The sequence below is a fragment of the Xyrauchen texanus genome, chromosome 32 (assembly GCF_025860055.1).
Source record: "Xyrauchen texanus isolate HMW12.3.18 chromosome 32, RBS_HiC_50CHRs, whole genome shotgun sequence".
Taxonomy (NCBI): Eukaryota; Metazoa; Chordata; class Actinopteri; order Cypriniformes; family Catostomidae; genus Xyrauchen; species Xyrauchen texanus.
The window spans coordinates 16,635,940-16,651,268 of record NC_068307.1 but is presented as its reverse complement, the minus strand read 5'-3'; the positions used below and the strand labels follow the sequence as shown (position 1 = coordinate 16,651,268).

The following is a 15,329-nucleotide window of genomic DNA, read 5'->3' as shown; positions in this document are numbered from 1 at the left end:
GTATGTGCTTCACTGTAACGTCAATTTTTTATAGATTTTTGTTTTAATATAAAACAAGGGATAAGTCAAAATAGATTTTTGTGGTAATCAACATTATGCCACAAATGCTGTTGATCAAGCTTAACTTGTACTGAACCCAAAGTATTCCTTTAAATCTTAAAACCACCTGTCAGAGTGTACACAAACTCAATCTGAACACCTCCCAACACAGACATTTTCCTGTTTCCAAAAGGTCCACTGAAGTGGCCTAGAATTATCCAATCTTAGCACCAAACAGATACCGCAGTGCTGTTTCGGTGCTAATGTCAGAGTGTCTGAGGCAGGGTGCCAGGTCATTGAGAGGAGCCACTGAGAACAGCAGAATGTCTAATTATCCTTAAGCAGTAAGAAGCTAATCTTCTTGATGGAATTTTGCATCTGTGCACCAGGAGGAAGGGGATTACAGCATGGCCCTGATCTCCAGCAGGGGCGGGTAAAGGAGAGGTGCAATCCCAGTGGTCAACAGTGGCAAAAGAGCCTCCTGTAACTGGTTCAGTGAGGTCATGTACTAGGTCAACGGGGATAAACTAAATAAAGCTGCTAACAGTTGATGCGCGGTGAGCAAGAGACAGACACAGTGGGTGTGGCAACAGGCCTTGCAGAAGTGTACTCTGCATTTTAATGGCAGCTGTGATGAGGCTTTATTCCCATCATGTGTGCCGAATCATCTGCTGCCCAAACGAGGCTTATTAAATTGCACCTCTCCTCTCTCCTGCCCACTCCCATTGTGAGCCTGGCTGAAGTACAGCCCTCAGAGGCGGGGCAACAATGACGAGAGTGAGGGGCGGGTCATTTCGCCACATTGTTTACAACAAGTAGCCACAACATAATCACACATGAACTAAACATTTTGCTACCGAATGGTGCAGTACCCTAAAATCAACCCCATTATGCAGAGTTACTGAAAGCACCATCTCCAATCAGACATCTTTGCATCAGTTCAAATGTGTTTCCCTTTTCAGGTGTTGCTACTGATAGCACAGCCTCAGAGACAGGGGTTCTGGTCTCACAGACACAAGGAAGTAATTGTGATCACATATTTAATGATGAGCATCATTCGAATGTTGCATTTTCCCTCTAAGATATAATTTTTACTACACTGAAGGGTTAGGTTTAGGGTTGGGGTTTGGGTAAGGGCGTATGGTTAATAAAATATGCATACCTGTTGACGGCTAAAATTATCTCGCTTCACAACTCACTTTTGGAGCCACTTTGTGGACATTTAACCTGGAAACTTGAGTTCACACATGCCCATATGTTCAACAGCACTTCCAGCTGCAGCCACTGGGGGCAGTGATTACAATTTCAGTAGGCACAGACCGATTTTAGCTAAAAAACTTTTGACCTAGTGTCACCAGAGGTTGCACTACAAAAAATCTTTATTCGTCACTCTGACAGACTAAGTTATGATCTATTTTTATCTGTCATACTTGTTTTCATTTTATAAGTACTAAGGCTACATTCAGGGATGTAGCATCCATTATAATAGCATGTACTACATGAACGTGAAAATTAATATGATAATTTTTACTACAAAAGCGCAAATCCAAGGAGTTCTAGGGTGAAGTTTTACCTGTTAATCAACCGCTACGCTAAAACAAGATGTCACAGGTATGTTTGGTCATGTAAAGTGGAAACGGGAGCCGGGTGAACAGTTCACGGAACACTTTATTTACATACATTTTCATTTGACAGAACATAAAACTGCTTTTCATCACACACTCTCCGGCGCACACACACAGCTCTGTGTGTCGTTCACACTATTGTCCTTCCTGGCCCAACGCAGAATCCACACGTTCATCGGCTGCAAGCATCTCTCTCTCTCAGGTTCACAGAACTTTTTCAGTGTGCCTGATATCACATAAAGTGTCTCAAATGATAAACACACACATCTAAATCTCAGTTAATACAGCTACTCCACTAAAACAAGTGTAGAATTCTGCTCTAAACTTATTGTTTGCACTAAGATTAAATGCAAATATAATTGTCAGAAACGTTACTTTTTTGCGCTTTCTTTTTGTTCACTTCATAAGCATGCAGTAACACACTGACGTAATGATTGATGTATGCAGTAATGAAATTAGAGACCCTCTCCACAAAATCTGAGCACAATTAGTCAAGGTGTAAATGGCGATGGTACCTGTTAATTCGCATCTTAAAGCATCTTAATACCCAGGCACACACACAGCAGGAGAGTGAGCGAGAAAGTGAAGTCAAATCTGACGCACTTGGTAAAAATAATTTTCTTGTTTCTTTTTTATCTGTCAAAACAAGGGCCTTGGGATTATATTATGTGGGTATACACTTGACTACCAGAGTAATTTTGGCTTAAAGACTATCTAGTCATTAGAACTCCAATTAGTATTCCATTAAGAGTTTTCTAAGCTTTAATGTGGTTGTCTGTTTTCTGGAGGTATGCATACTGTAGTGTGAATATATGCGGTAGCAGAAATATTGTAGGATGATCATTTGATTTACTAACAAGATAAAATTATTGGATATTTAGTGTGTTTTATTATTATAAATCAATGGATTAGCACCTTCAGTTAAAAAACAAACAGCATGAGTCACCAACTCAAAACACGTTCCAATAGGTTTAATATGGCATTACTGCCAAACTATGAACATATACAGTATTAGGTGCCATATTTCAGAAATTAAACTTTTACATTTTAGAACAAGCAATAAGCAATAGTTTAAAATAAATGTATTCTTGATTTTAGACATCGCTTCACATTAGTATCACCATCATGGCACAAACGGGTTGTTTGTAGTCTAGTCTTTTACCATTTTGAGTAATGCGTTCTTAGTAAGTGTACTGTAAGTTTTTTGATGAAATGCAACTACTAAATGACAGGAAACCAATCAAAATAAGAAGTGTGTTAGTAGTCGCCTGCTGCAAGGGCAAATCACTGGACCATGTATATGATACCTGATATGATATTTACTCCAGGTGATATTCATCCAGGTGATATTTGTCCCCCGCACTTTTCCAAGCTAAACCCATACCGAGTCCAAATTGTGGATTTTTATAGAGTATACTTTGTGTTTTGTTACTTTGGGCTGATTGAGCGACCATCCAGCCAATCACAGGTGAGTTTCATGAGCCGAAACAACCCTTACATAATAGGTCGTCAGTCAGACAGTCTAATCAACACGGCTCCGTTCATTTCTACAAAGTTGCTTTCAACAATGCTCATTTATCCATTTTTTTTATCGACATTGATGTTGATCTAAATTAATAATCTAGAGATGAGGAACACAAAAATGCACACACACACACACACACACTTTTACAATGACTGCTATGCCCCTGGTAGGAACATGATTCTTTAATGGCCTTCTTTGTTTTTATTAACACACTTCTGCAAACTTTTAATGCAGGATTTGTATTAATGCATGTTATGAAGCTATAAGGGAGGAAGGTGTTGACTTACAGAAGTATTTAAGTGTCTCCTCAATCTGCTCCTGTGTAAGTCCAAGTGCAGCTTCTGCTGGCACCAGAGGAGTGTGCAGCCAGTCGTCATGCTCATACCCATATACATGGTCTGCCCGCAGAGTGTATTTGGGCAACTCTTCCCTCAGCAAGCTGACTATCTCCACCTCTGGCAAATCCACACTGGAGCACAGATCTGTGTGTGTGTAATGAATAGAAAGAGAACCATTCACATTCTTCATATTCAAGTTCATATTTGGTGGAATATACCTGATTTTCAATCACAACTTTCATGCGTCTTGGCATGCTCTATGCCAGTCTTTCACAATGCTGTTGGGTGACTTTATGCCACTCCTGGTGCAAAAATTCAAGCAGGAATTCCACAAACACTAGAATGGAATGGCTGCCATACATGTAGAGATGCTGATTTAAGAAACATTTGGAGTGGTCTCTTCATTTTTCCATTATTTGTTTAATTACGCATTTTAATTTTATAACTAAATTTCATAACATTATAGTTAGCAATCCTTAACCATACTAAATCAATAAAACTTGAGTAAATTTAAGTTTGATTAATATTATCTTAAGATCACTCGATTATTGTGTTATGAAATTTTAATGTGTTAATCTTAAATATAAGCTATATATATATATATATATACACACACAGTATATGTACAGGGCTAAGAGACTCAATTATATTTTTTACCTTAAATATTATCAGAATTCAAAGTAAATTCGTATTTTCAAGTCAACAGATATTTAAATTGACGTTGTACCCTAAGTCCACAAGATGGCGCAACTAGACAGATAAACCTGACAGCACCGTGTTATTATCGAAAAGAACATTCCTGGCTGTTAAATTTGTTAATCCCATTTTAAACTAAAGTGCATAAAATAATAATTGAATAATAATTATTAATATTATAATAACAAAAATTTTAACCAATTTATATTCTCAAATGTTAAGTAAAAATAAAACGTGAAAACTATTATTTCCTTGACTTCTTTACATACACACAGGTGAGCTCAATCAAGTTCACATACATAATATATTTTTTTTATCTACTCCTTGTTCCTAATACACATTAATAAACATTAATTTAGCCTATGATTTTATGTAAAGCGATGGAACATGTTTTCATACATTTATCAACTGCACACAGATACATTATACACAATATTTTCCATCTGCTGAGCCGCAGAGCAATAGGTTTGACTAATAAGTCAAAATCGTCCTTAAGTCACAGCAGTTTCAGGCCCGCAGTCTCTGGACTGTCACTCAAGCATTTGTTGTTTAAATAATTATTTTAGTATAATTTATTCCTACATTTTGTTCTTTTATTTTTTGCAATGTAAGTTTTGATAATTGTAATTGAATGTTTATTTTGAATTTTATATGATTAAATACATATGACATTAAATGCTATATAAATGCTAATATTATTTATATCTTTTTTAAGTACTCTGTAACATTATTAAGATGAAGGAAATAAAATGATCACATATAATATAGTAAAATGGGTAAAAACTTACAATAAACTTTCATTTGTTAACATTTGTTAACTTGAAAAACAATGAACAATATTTTACAGCATTTGTTAATTTTGGTTTATGTTCATTTCTACATTTACTTATTTTTAAAATGAGCGGCACGGTGGTGCAGCGGTTAGCACTGTCGCCTCACAGCAAGAAGGCCTTTCTGTGTGGAGTTTGCATGTTCTCCCCGTGTCTGCGTGGGTTCTCTCTGGGTACTCCGGCTTCCTCCCACCATCCAAAAGACATGCAGGCTAGGTTAATTGGTGTCTCCAAAAAAAAAATTGCCCTAGGTGTGGATGTGGATGTGGATGTGGAGGTGAGTGTGAGTGTATGTCTGTCTATGTGTGGCCCTGTGATGGACTGGCGACCTGTCCAGGGTGTCCCCCGCCTTTCGCCCAATGTTAGCTGGGATAGGCTCCAGCCCCCCGCGACCCTGTACACAGGATAAGCGGTTGACGATGGATGGATATGTTTTATCCATTAATATTAACAGATTAATAAATGCTGTTAAAAATATTCATTGTTAATTCATGAAACCTACTGCATTAACTAATGTTAACACATGGAAACTTATTGAAAAGATTTGAAAAGGCTACCAATAAACGTTTTAGATAATTATCAAATCAAAATCATGTAAAAACAGCACATTTTAAATCTAAAAAAGCAAACAAACATATGAAATGTTGCTCCAAATGGTAGATGGCGCTAATAACACCGCATCTGAAACTGCTGTGGCTCTGTAGATGGACATATCTCTATACACATTACAAAATCATACAATGTTATTAAATATAAAAATAATATACACATTGTGGTATTGATATGAAAAATAAAAGTGTGGTTTATAAACAACAGAGGAAACGGATTGTGGAGATGAATGAGCGGTTCTCTTTTCCCCTTGTGTATCCTCTGCGAGGTTCCATACCTTTATTTTTGGAATAGGTATTCATCAGGTATGTAAGGAACTCGTAAGCACACCTCATTATTATGCACATATCCAAAAAGGAATTTATCTGAAATGACCATTTTAACTAGTAAAAATTAAATTTTAACATGTAACAATTTCACACTCGACTGCCAACTGATCCAGTGAGAGCTGAAGGTCACGGACCGATGATGACATGAAGACAACATCATCTGCAAAAAGCAGCGATGAGATCCCCAGCCCACCGAACCGCACACCTTCCCCACCCCGACTACGCTTCGATATCCTGTCCATGAATATCACAAACAGGATTGGTGACAAAGCGCAGCCTTGGCGGAGACCAACCCCCACATGGAATGAACTCGACTTTGTGCCGAGGACCCGGACACAGCCCTCGCTTTGGACGTACAGGGATTGGATCGCCCTAAGAAGGGACCCCCACCCCGTACTCCCGCAGCACCTCCCACAGTCTCTCCTGGGGACCCGGTCATACGCCTTCTCCAGATCCACAAAACACATGTAGACCGGATGGGCATACTCCCAGACCCCTCCAGGATCCTTGCGAGAGTAAAGATCTGGTCCGTCGTTCCACGGCCAGGACGAAAACCGCATTGTTCCTCTTCAATCTGAGGTTCGACAATCGGCCGAACCCTCCTCTCCAGCACCTTGGAGTAAACTTTACCAGGGAGGCTGAGAAGTGTGATACCCCTGTAGTTGGCACACACTCTCTGATCCCCCTTTTGAAGAGGGAACCACCACCCCGTTCTGCCACTCCTTAGGCACTGTCCCAGATTTCCACGCAATGTTGAAGAGGCGTGTCATCCATGACACCCCCTCCACATCCAGAGCTTTCAGCATTTCTGGTCGGATCTCATCAATCCCCGGGCTTTGCCACTGCGGAGTTGTTTGACTACCTCAGTGACCTCCCCAGGGAAATAGAATCTGATCCCCATCATCCTCCGGCTCTGCCTCTACCATAGAGGGCGTGTTGGGATTTAGGAGTTCTTCAAAGTGTTCCTTCCACCGCCCAATAACCTCCTCGGTTGAGGTCAACAGCGTCCCATCTTTGCTGTATACAGCTTGAATGGTTCCCCGTGTCCCCCTCCTAAGGTGGCGGACGGTTTTCCAGAAGCACTTTGGTGCGGACCGAAAGTCCTTCTCCATGGCTTCTCTGAACTTTTCCCACACCCACTGCTTTGCCTCCCTCACGGCCGAGGCCGCAGCCCTTCCTGGAGCAGCTGCCCCTGCGACCCGACTTCGGATAAGCGGTTGAAGATGGATGGATGGATGGATGTAACAATTTATTTTTAACACGTAAGAATTGTGTTACAGATATCAAGAATTATAGTTTTTACTACTGGAATTTCCATTTTTTATATTAAGAAAGTATTTTAGTGAGTGATGACATCATTGTTGATATCAAGAATTCAAGTTTTTACAAGTGAAAATGTAATTACTGATATAAAAAATTGGCATTTCCACTTGTGAAAATTACATTCTTGAAATCAAGAATCAGCATTTTAACTAGTGAAAATGTAATTGTTAATATCAACAATTCATATCCTGCGAATGAGTAAAAAGCTATAAGGGCTTGCCATAAAGGCACATTTTCCCAGTAAGGTTCTTTCAAAGCCAAAAAACAAAACTAAATAAAAAAAACTGTTATTTGCAAGAATTATGTTACAGCCAGTGATTATTTAAAAGATATAAGGTCTAAATTAATGGCAGCAGCTTAAATGAAGAGTATGGTTAAGCTGTTTCTGTAATGAGGATACCCTGGAATCCACATACAATGCTGAATACTATTAATATAGCTTTATACAACAGTCAGTTCCATTTCTCGAAATTCACTGGTGTTCAAGTGGTGTTTAAAGAGTGCTAGAATTTATTCTAACAGTACTGTAACAATTTACTATTTCTATCACTTTGCATGTCTGCATTTTGTGGATCTCAAAATAGTGGTGGGGAATTTAATAAATTGCAGTGACTCAAGTCTTTTAAATCCTTTCACCAAAGAGATTCATTCACTGATCATTTCTGCAGAATACATATTTTAGCCAGCAGGGGGAGACAAATGACCAAAACAATGGAACTAAACGAGAATGATTTGTTTCCTTAAAGGAATAGTTCACCCAAAAATGAAAATTATCTCATCCTTTACTCACCCTCAGTTCATCCCAGACATGTATGACTTTCTTTCTTCTGCTTAAAAAAAAAAAAAAAAAAAAAAAAGATTTTAAGAAAAATATCTCAGCCCTGTAGGTTTAAACAATGCAATCCAACAGGTTCCAAAATTTTGAAGCTCAAAAAAGCACATAAAGGAAGCATAAAAGTAATCCATTCTATTCCAGTGGTTAAATCTCTTCAGAAGCGATATGATAGGTGTCGATGAGAAACAGATAAATATTTAAGTAATTTTTTACTATAAATTATCCTTACTGCCTAGTAGGTGACGACATGCATGAAGAATGTGAATCGCCAAAAAGAAAAGAACAAGAACTCTTAGGAGAGAAGAGCGCTTAGGAGGGCAGTTTAGAAGTGGATATTTATAATAATAAAGAACTTAAATATTTATCTTTTTCTTGCCCACACTTATCGCTTCTGAAGATATGGATACGGACCACTGGAGTCTTATGGATTACTTTTATGCTGCCTTTATGTGCTTTTTGGACCTTCAAAATTCTGATCACCATTCACTTGCATTGTATGGACTTACATTGTATGGACTTAAAAAATCTTTGTTTGTGTTCAGCAAGAAAGAATGTTAGTAAATGTTAGAAAGGAGGGTTAGTAAATAATGAGAGACTTTTTTTTTACTGGTGGAGAAGAAAATGCACAAACTAGCTGAACAATTTTTTGTCTGAAATATAAATTGTTCAATGTGATGTTTGATATATTTGTTTGTTAAACTGTTGTATAAAGGCAATAGCACACTCGAAATTGTACTGATTCCTCTGATCAATAGCTCGATTGAGAGTGTGACATTGCTTAAACAGCACCCACTTTGAGCTTTTACAATGGACCATAATTAGAAACGAATGGAGCAACACACATATAAGTACTTCCTTAGGTACCGTACTTTGTCCCACCTTCCTGCCTTTGTCTGCTTTCTGTTCTAAAGGTAAAACAACAAACTCATATCAGTGAGCTGTAGGTGATACTGAACACTGTAGAATGCGCCGTCAACATTTGAGCAATGTATCACTAAACTCATCAAATTGGAAAGGCAGTTAAAAAATATTTTAAATACATAATAGAAGCTAACAAGTCTTTCTCTTATCCCAACATTATTTGCAGATATAACTATAAGTCATCCATAGGTTAATTCTCTCTAAAAGTGTAAACACTGTCTCTGTGGTGCAATACAAATTCCTTTTTGTTTTTAGTGACCTGTCAAAATTGGCTCGACCAATAGCATGAGTTGAGGATGGGATTATCTGTTTGTTCGATCAGCATTAGACGGTTGCGTATTAGCAAATTTGTTTAAAAACAATGTTTATTTTTGCAATTCCGTTCGGTGGCACTAGTGCTGCAGAAATTACTCACACCTGTAAAGGAATATTCTGGGTTCAATACAAGTTAAGCTCAATCAACAGCATGTGTGGCATTATGTTCATTACCAAAAAATAAATAAACTTTTTACTTGTTCCTACTTTTCTTAAAAAAAAAAAAATCTGTGTTACGGTTAATGGGCCAAACTGTAAACATTTAAATACTCACTGTTTGATGTAAACAATATGTGTGTTAACAAGATCTTATTGTGATAAAATTGCTTACTAACCTTTCTAACCTTACTAACTTCGTTGCCATGACAACATAATGCCATAAACCCTTAAACGACTATAAAAACAATGATTTATTTTTTGAACCAGAAACCAGAAACAGTGATCATGATCTCTAACTCTGCAATAAATTTAATGGCATCTATGCTTACATCTTTTTATTTGTTTCCCTGTCTCAACCTCGGGACTCCTATCCTGAGGTCACCAGAACCGGCTGGATCCAGCACCATTCCTGCTTCATGTTGGACTCCACTGCTAAATGTCGCTGAATGATGATGACTAAATGCAGCCGGTGCCAGCCATATATCACTTCAGTCTATTATGATGGACTTCAGAGGATGAACTGATGCCAAATTGCTTTGAAGCGATGTGTGTTGTGAAAGGCGCTATACAAATAAAATTGACTTGACTTGACTTGATTTAAACAACTTCATAGCTCAAAAAAATACATACGTTTTAACAGATGAATTAATGTAAGTGCTATAATAAAATTATAAGCTTCACATTTCTGTCTTTTAAACCCTCCAAAAATTGGCCTCATTCAATTGCATTGTAAGTGCCTCACTGTTATCTGGAGTTTTGCTTGACTTATACAACTGATTTTACTCTAATAAGGATAAATATGCATAACACACACACATTTTGGGTAAAATAGTCAGTTTTATATACAGTATATATATATTTTTTATTTTTTTAAATTATCAACACTTTTCAGTTTGGAATGGATTCAAAATGTCTCTCTCGTCTTCAGCCATGTTGGATTTTTTTATCTTTCACCGAGCTTATCACGGTGCATTCTGGGATTGTGTACCTGGGTAAGGTACACAATCTAAGGTACCATTGTATTCATACAATGGTACCTTAGAATTTGGCCAAAACTAGATATCTTATGAGGCAGCACAATTGAGATGCCTACCTTTTGGAACGGCCTTCGCCTTGGAAGCACGTCTACAGTATGACACCTTAAAATGCTGCCTTCAGAGGCTGCTCACTTAGTTTTGGAACAGACCCACAGACTTCCAACAAGTGGAATGGAAGATTCTGTTATTTGGCCATTGGGTTTATGTTGCAGAAATATGAATATCCTCCTGAAAAGACCAGCATTGCTGGTCATCAGCTTATATTGTGTTTTGGGTACTGGTCCCCCAGCATGGGATTCTAGTGTGCTTGTGTCCCCACCAGGCTTTTAAACTAGCTTAACCAGCTTCATCAGAAAAACCATGCTGGTCAACAAGCTTCACCAGCAGGGGCCTGGGTAGCTCAGCGAGTATTGCCGCTGACTACCACCCCTGTAGTCGCAAGTTCGAATCCAGGGTGTGCTGAGTTACTCCAACCAGGTCTCCTAAGCAACCAAATTGGCCTGGTTGCTAGGGACGGTATAGTCACATTGGGTAACCTCCTCGTGGTCATGATTAGTGGTTCTCGCTCTCAATGGGACATGTGGTAAGTTGTGCGTGGATCGTGGAGAGTAGCATGAGCCTCAACATGCTGGGAGTCTCAGGGGTGTCATTCACAGTCAGCCACGTGATAAGATGCGTGAATTGACGTCTCAGAAGTGGAGGCAACTGAGACTTGTCCTCCACCACCCGGATTGAGGTGAGTAACCATGCCACTATGTAAGTAGTGGGAATTGGGCATTCCAAATTGGGAGAAAATGGGATTAAAAACAAACAAACAAAAAACAAGCTAAACCAGCAAGGTTTAGCTGGTGAAAAGCATGGCTATGCTAGTCAACCAGCTAGACCATCACCAAACAAGCATTAACCAGCATAAACAAGGTCTTACAAAATCCCTGACTGTACCTGTGAGAGTTGAGACATCATGGAAACCCTGTACTGGCAGAACACCCTCCCTCAGGTTCCCAGGACTGAGGCAGTGCTCTTGGGCGAGGGTCCTGCATCCCTCTCCCTGCTCTCCATGGAGAATGAGGGCCCCTTGGGGCTCCAGGGAGGGCTGAGGGGAGCCGGCAGGAGGAGAAAATGCAGGATCAGGGAAGTGAGACAGTGTGACAGGCTCGATGGGGTTCAGGGTGATGGGTGCTTGGAACCCTCAACAGACTGCTGTGCTGGCCCTTACTGGATGAGACAATGGGTGTGGAATAGGCAGACAAACTCAGGGCACACGTCCTCATGTAACCTATTAGGGACAGACAGATATTTTAGAGATTAACACTGCTGTTAATACTAAAAGAAAATGAATTTACTTTTCTGAATTTGTGCTCTCTCTCTCTCTATTTAGATAAAGTGCATGAGTCATATGGACAACTTTTATGGTATTTTGTAGAGCTTGACAGCCCCTGGTCACAATATGGTTTCATTGCATGGAAAAGAACAGTTAGGATATTTTTCAGCTAAGAGATATCAAAATTCACAAAAGGAGGTATATCCTTTTCATATTTGGCTGCTAAACTATGGAATAGTCTCCCTAACACTGTTCGAGATGCAGAAATACTCACTCAGTTTAAGTCTAGACTAAAGACTCATCTATTTAGCCAGGCATATACCTAATTTATACTTTAACTCACAATTATGCTGCTTAAGTTAGGTCTGCCGGAACCAGAAACCGGAAACATTGATCATGATCTATTACGCTGCAATAAATTGAATGGCATCTATGCTAATATTATTCTAATTGTTTCCCTGTCTCAACCAGATCCAGCCGTATCCAGCTCCATTCCTGCTTTGTGTTGGACTCCACTGCTACATGTCATGTCTACATGATGACGACTGCCATCCAAACACACTTCAGTTTATTACAATGGACTTCAGAGGATGAACTGAAGGAGTTGGAGAAACCAACTCCAATCATATGACATTGCCTGAACCTTGGAGTTAGGATAGACCTCACCGAAATTACCATCTGGTTGAACTGCGATGCACCTCACTGATCTCTGCCTGCATCACCTTTGTCTAATGATGGACTACACTCTTATAATGTAATACATAGACAATCAATTAATTGTTAACAAATGCCTTCATCAGCCAACTAACAAGGAAAATTGCATCTACGTGAACTTCTGCAGTAAATCCAGGATGGACTTCGAAGACATTAGTTATTAATCTTACAGTTTTTATAAAAACATTCTTTAAACACTGACCCTTATCACTTACTTAGTTTAATGATTTTAAACCATGACTTGCACTATACATAATTAAGTAACATTGGCATTATATTCATGATGTTAGTCAGAGGGGAACTGGCCCGCACAGTGAGCCTGGTTTCTCCCAAGGTAATTGTTTTCGATTAACCTTGTGTTCCTTGCCACAGTCGCCTTCGGCTTGCTCACTGGGTTTCTAAATACATTTATTATTTAATTACTTATTTTTAAACACATTTCACAATCGTATTTGATCAAACTACACAAGGATGACTCTAAGACATTATAGATATTTCAGTTTCATTTTCTATTAATGCATGATATTCTGTAAAGCTGCTTTGAAACTATGTGTGTTGTGAAAGGCACTATACAAATAAAAATGACTTGACATGTTCCAAGTAAGAAAGTAAAGTTGTGGTAATTTGAGGGTGAGTAAATATATCTAGTGCAATATACAAGGCAATATCTTCGTATGTCTTGAATAAACAGATCATGTTCGTTATAAGTAGGCCATTGATTGTGATGTGCCATTGATGTGTAACTGGATAGGGCCTCAAGTAACAATAGCTTGTGTGCCAGTGAAAATGTTTATCAGGTCCAATATCAAATGACATGACCCCCTTTTCAATAATTCAGGTTGTAGACTAAAAGTCATTCATGACTTCTGAGTCATGACCAGATTGTATGTTTTTGAACAAGGAAAGAAAATGACCCCACAGTGTCACTATATTGCATGTATAATTGTTTTGACAAGAAAAAAAGGATAACAAATGTTTCACCAGCATTCATAATTCAATCCAAACTGAGAGATAACAACAATTAAACAAAAAAATGTATCAAGCTTGAGCAGTTTATTTGATGATTTTTTGTATATCCACCAAAGTCTGAAGTCACTCTTTCACTTAGTTCAAGGTGACTGTACACATTACTGGACTCTCTGCCAACCAAACTCCTGCCGTCAGTGCCTACATGTGTTCTTTCACGTGTCTCTAGGGCTCTTCACATCTCCAGAGATACAGAGAAGGAGGGAGTGCAACAGAAAGAGAGAGAGAGTGAGAGATAAAAATAGGAGAAAGTGGGAAAAAGAGACAGGAGGAACAAAGAAGGATTTATTACAGCCTATCAGAGCAGTCCTAAAAAAACACTTGAATTATGGCTTAAGTTAGGGGGAGGGGCCAGTTCAATGTTCAGAATGCATGTGTTTGGCAGAAAGCCACATGCATTCTGAACCGGTTGTCTCCTAGGAGACCTTAGGACTGTGAACGTGCAGCTTGGTCACATGTTGCATCTGTCAGCGGGCCTTTATGGGCAATGGGCACAAGCAAACACGTACACACACAGATTTTAATTTGCTCAAATGCCATTATAAAAGTTAGCAACATAACAAAAGTGCTTTAAAAAATTTTTTACATGCCCCTGCAGTACAAAATAGTCACATTAAGTAAAAAATGCAATTCTAAATCACATAGTATATAAAAAATGCATTATTACGAATTCCCAAAATCACAATGAATTAGTCCCGAGATAAACAAATTATTATAAGGATAATCACTATTTTGAAAATGAGCCCAATCTTTTTTTTAATTCATATGAATGTATCAGGGAAAGGTACTCTACATTCTATAGAGGGACAATTGAGAGCATCCTGAGCAGCTGCATCACTGCCTGGTATGGGACTTTCACCGTTTCGGACCGCAAAGCCCTGCAGAGGATAGTGAGGACAGCTGAGAAGATCATCAGGGTCTCTCTTCCCTCCATCATAGACATTTACAAAAAACACTGTATCCGCAAAGCAACCAGCATTGTGGATGACTCCACACACCCCTTACAAAAATTCTTCACCCTCCTGCCATCTGGCAAGAGGTACCCTCACGGGCCCTCACGGCCAGACTGTGTAACAGCTTCTTCCCCCAAGCCATCAGACTCCTCAATACTCAGAAACTGGACTGACACACACACACACACACGTGTCCTGAGTTGCACTTTAATTATTTTCACTTTATACCTGGCTACTACCTCAATAACTGCTATGTCCATAGAACACTATCTCATAGTATGTTATGTTTACATTTGGCATTTTTAAAAACTGTCATCTTTTTGCACTACTGTGTACTGGTCGGAGCTGCACTGTCTCTCACTGTGCCTATTGTCCTGTTAATATTTAGTAATTTATTGTACTGTCCCATACTTTTTGCACACGTTTGCACGTGCACTTTATATAGGTATGTTATTTAGTCTGTGTAGTCTCATGTGGTTCTGTGTTTGTCCTATGTTGTTTTATGTAGCACCATGTTCCTGGAGGAACGTTGTCTCGTTTCACTGTGTACTGTACTAACTGTATATGGTTGAACGACAATAAAAACCACTTGACTTGACATTTGACTTGATATCTTAAGTCCTTTAACTGGTCACTATAAATTTTTTCCAGCAGTTTTAACACAGATTTATTCACCTTTTTAATTTTAGCACAATAGTTAACACAAACTTACAATGAAAAATACTTTCACAACA

The 15,329-nt window shown here is 38.7% G+C and overlaps 1 protein-coding gene across 1 annotated transcript in view; it reads right to left on the bottom strand.

The window, feature by feature from the left end:
• The window catches only part of LOC127625771 (trafficking kinesin-binding protein 1-like), a 32,152-nt gene extending 19,757 nt beyond the window's left edge, over positions 1 to 12,395 (bottom strand). The window contains exons 1-3 of the mRNA XM_052101129.1: positions 12,371 to 12,395; positions 11,524 to 11,760; positions 3,477 to 3,671 (exon numbers count right to left, since the gene is read on the bottom strand). Coding sequence (XP_051957089.1) covers positions 3,477 to 3,671; positions 11,524 to 11,760; positions 12,371 to 12,395 — 457 coding nt within the window. The remainder of the gene's footprint in view (positions 1 to 3,476; positions 3,672 to 11,523; positions 11,761 to 12,370) is intronic.
• Positions 12,396 to 15,329: the final 2,934 nt, after the last annotated feature.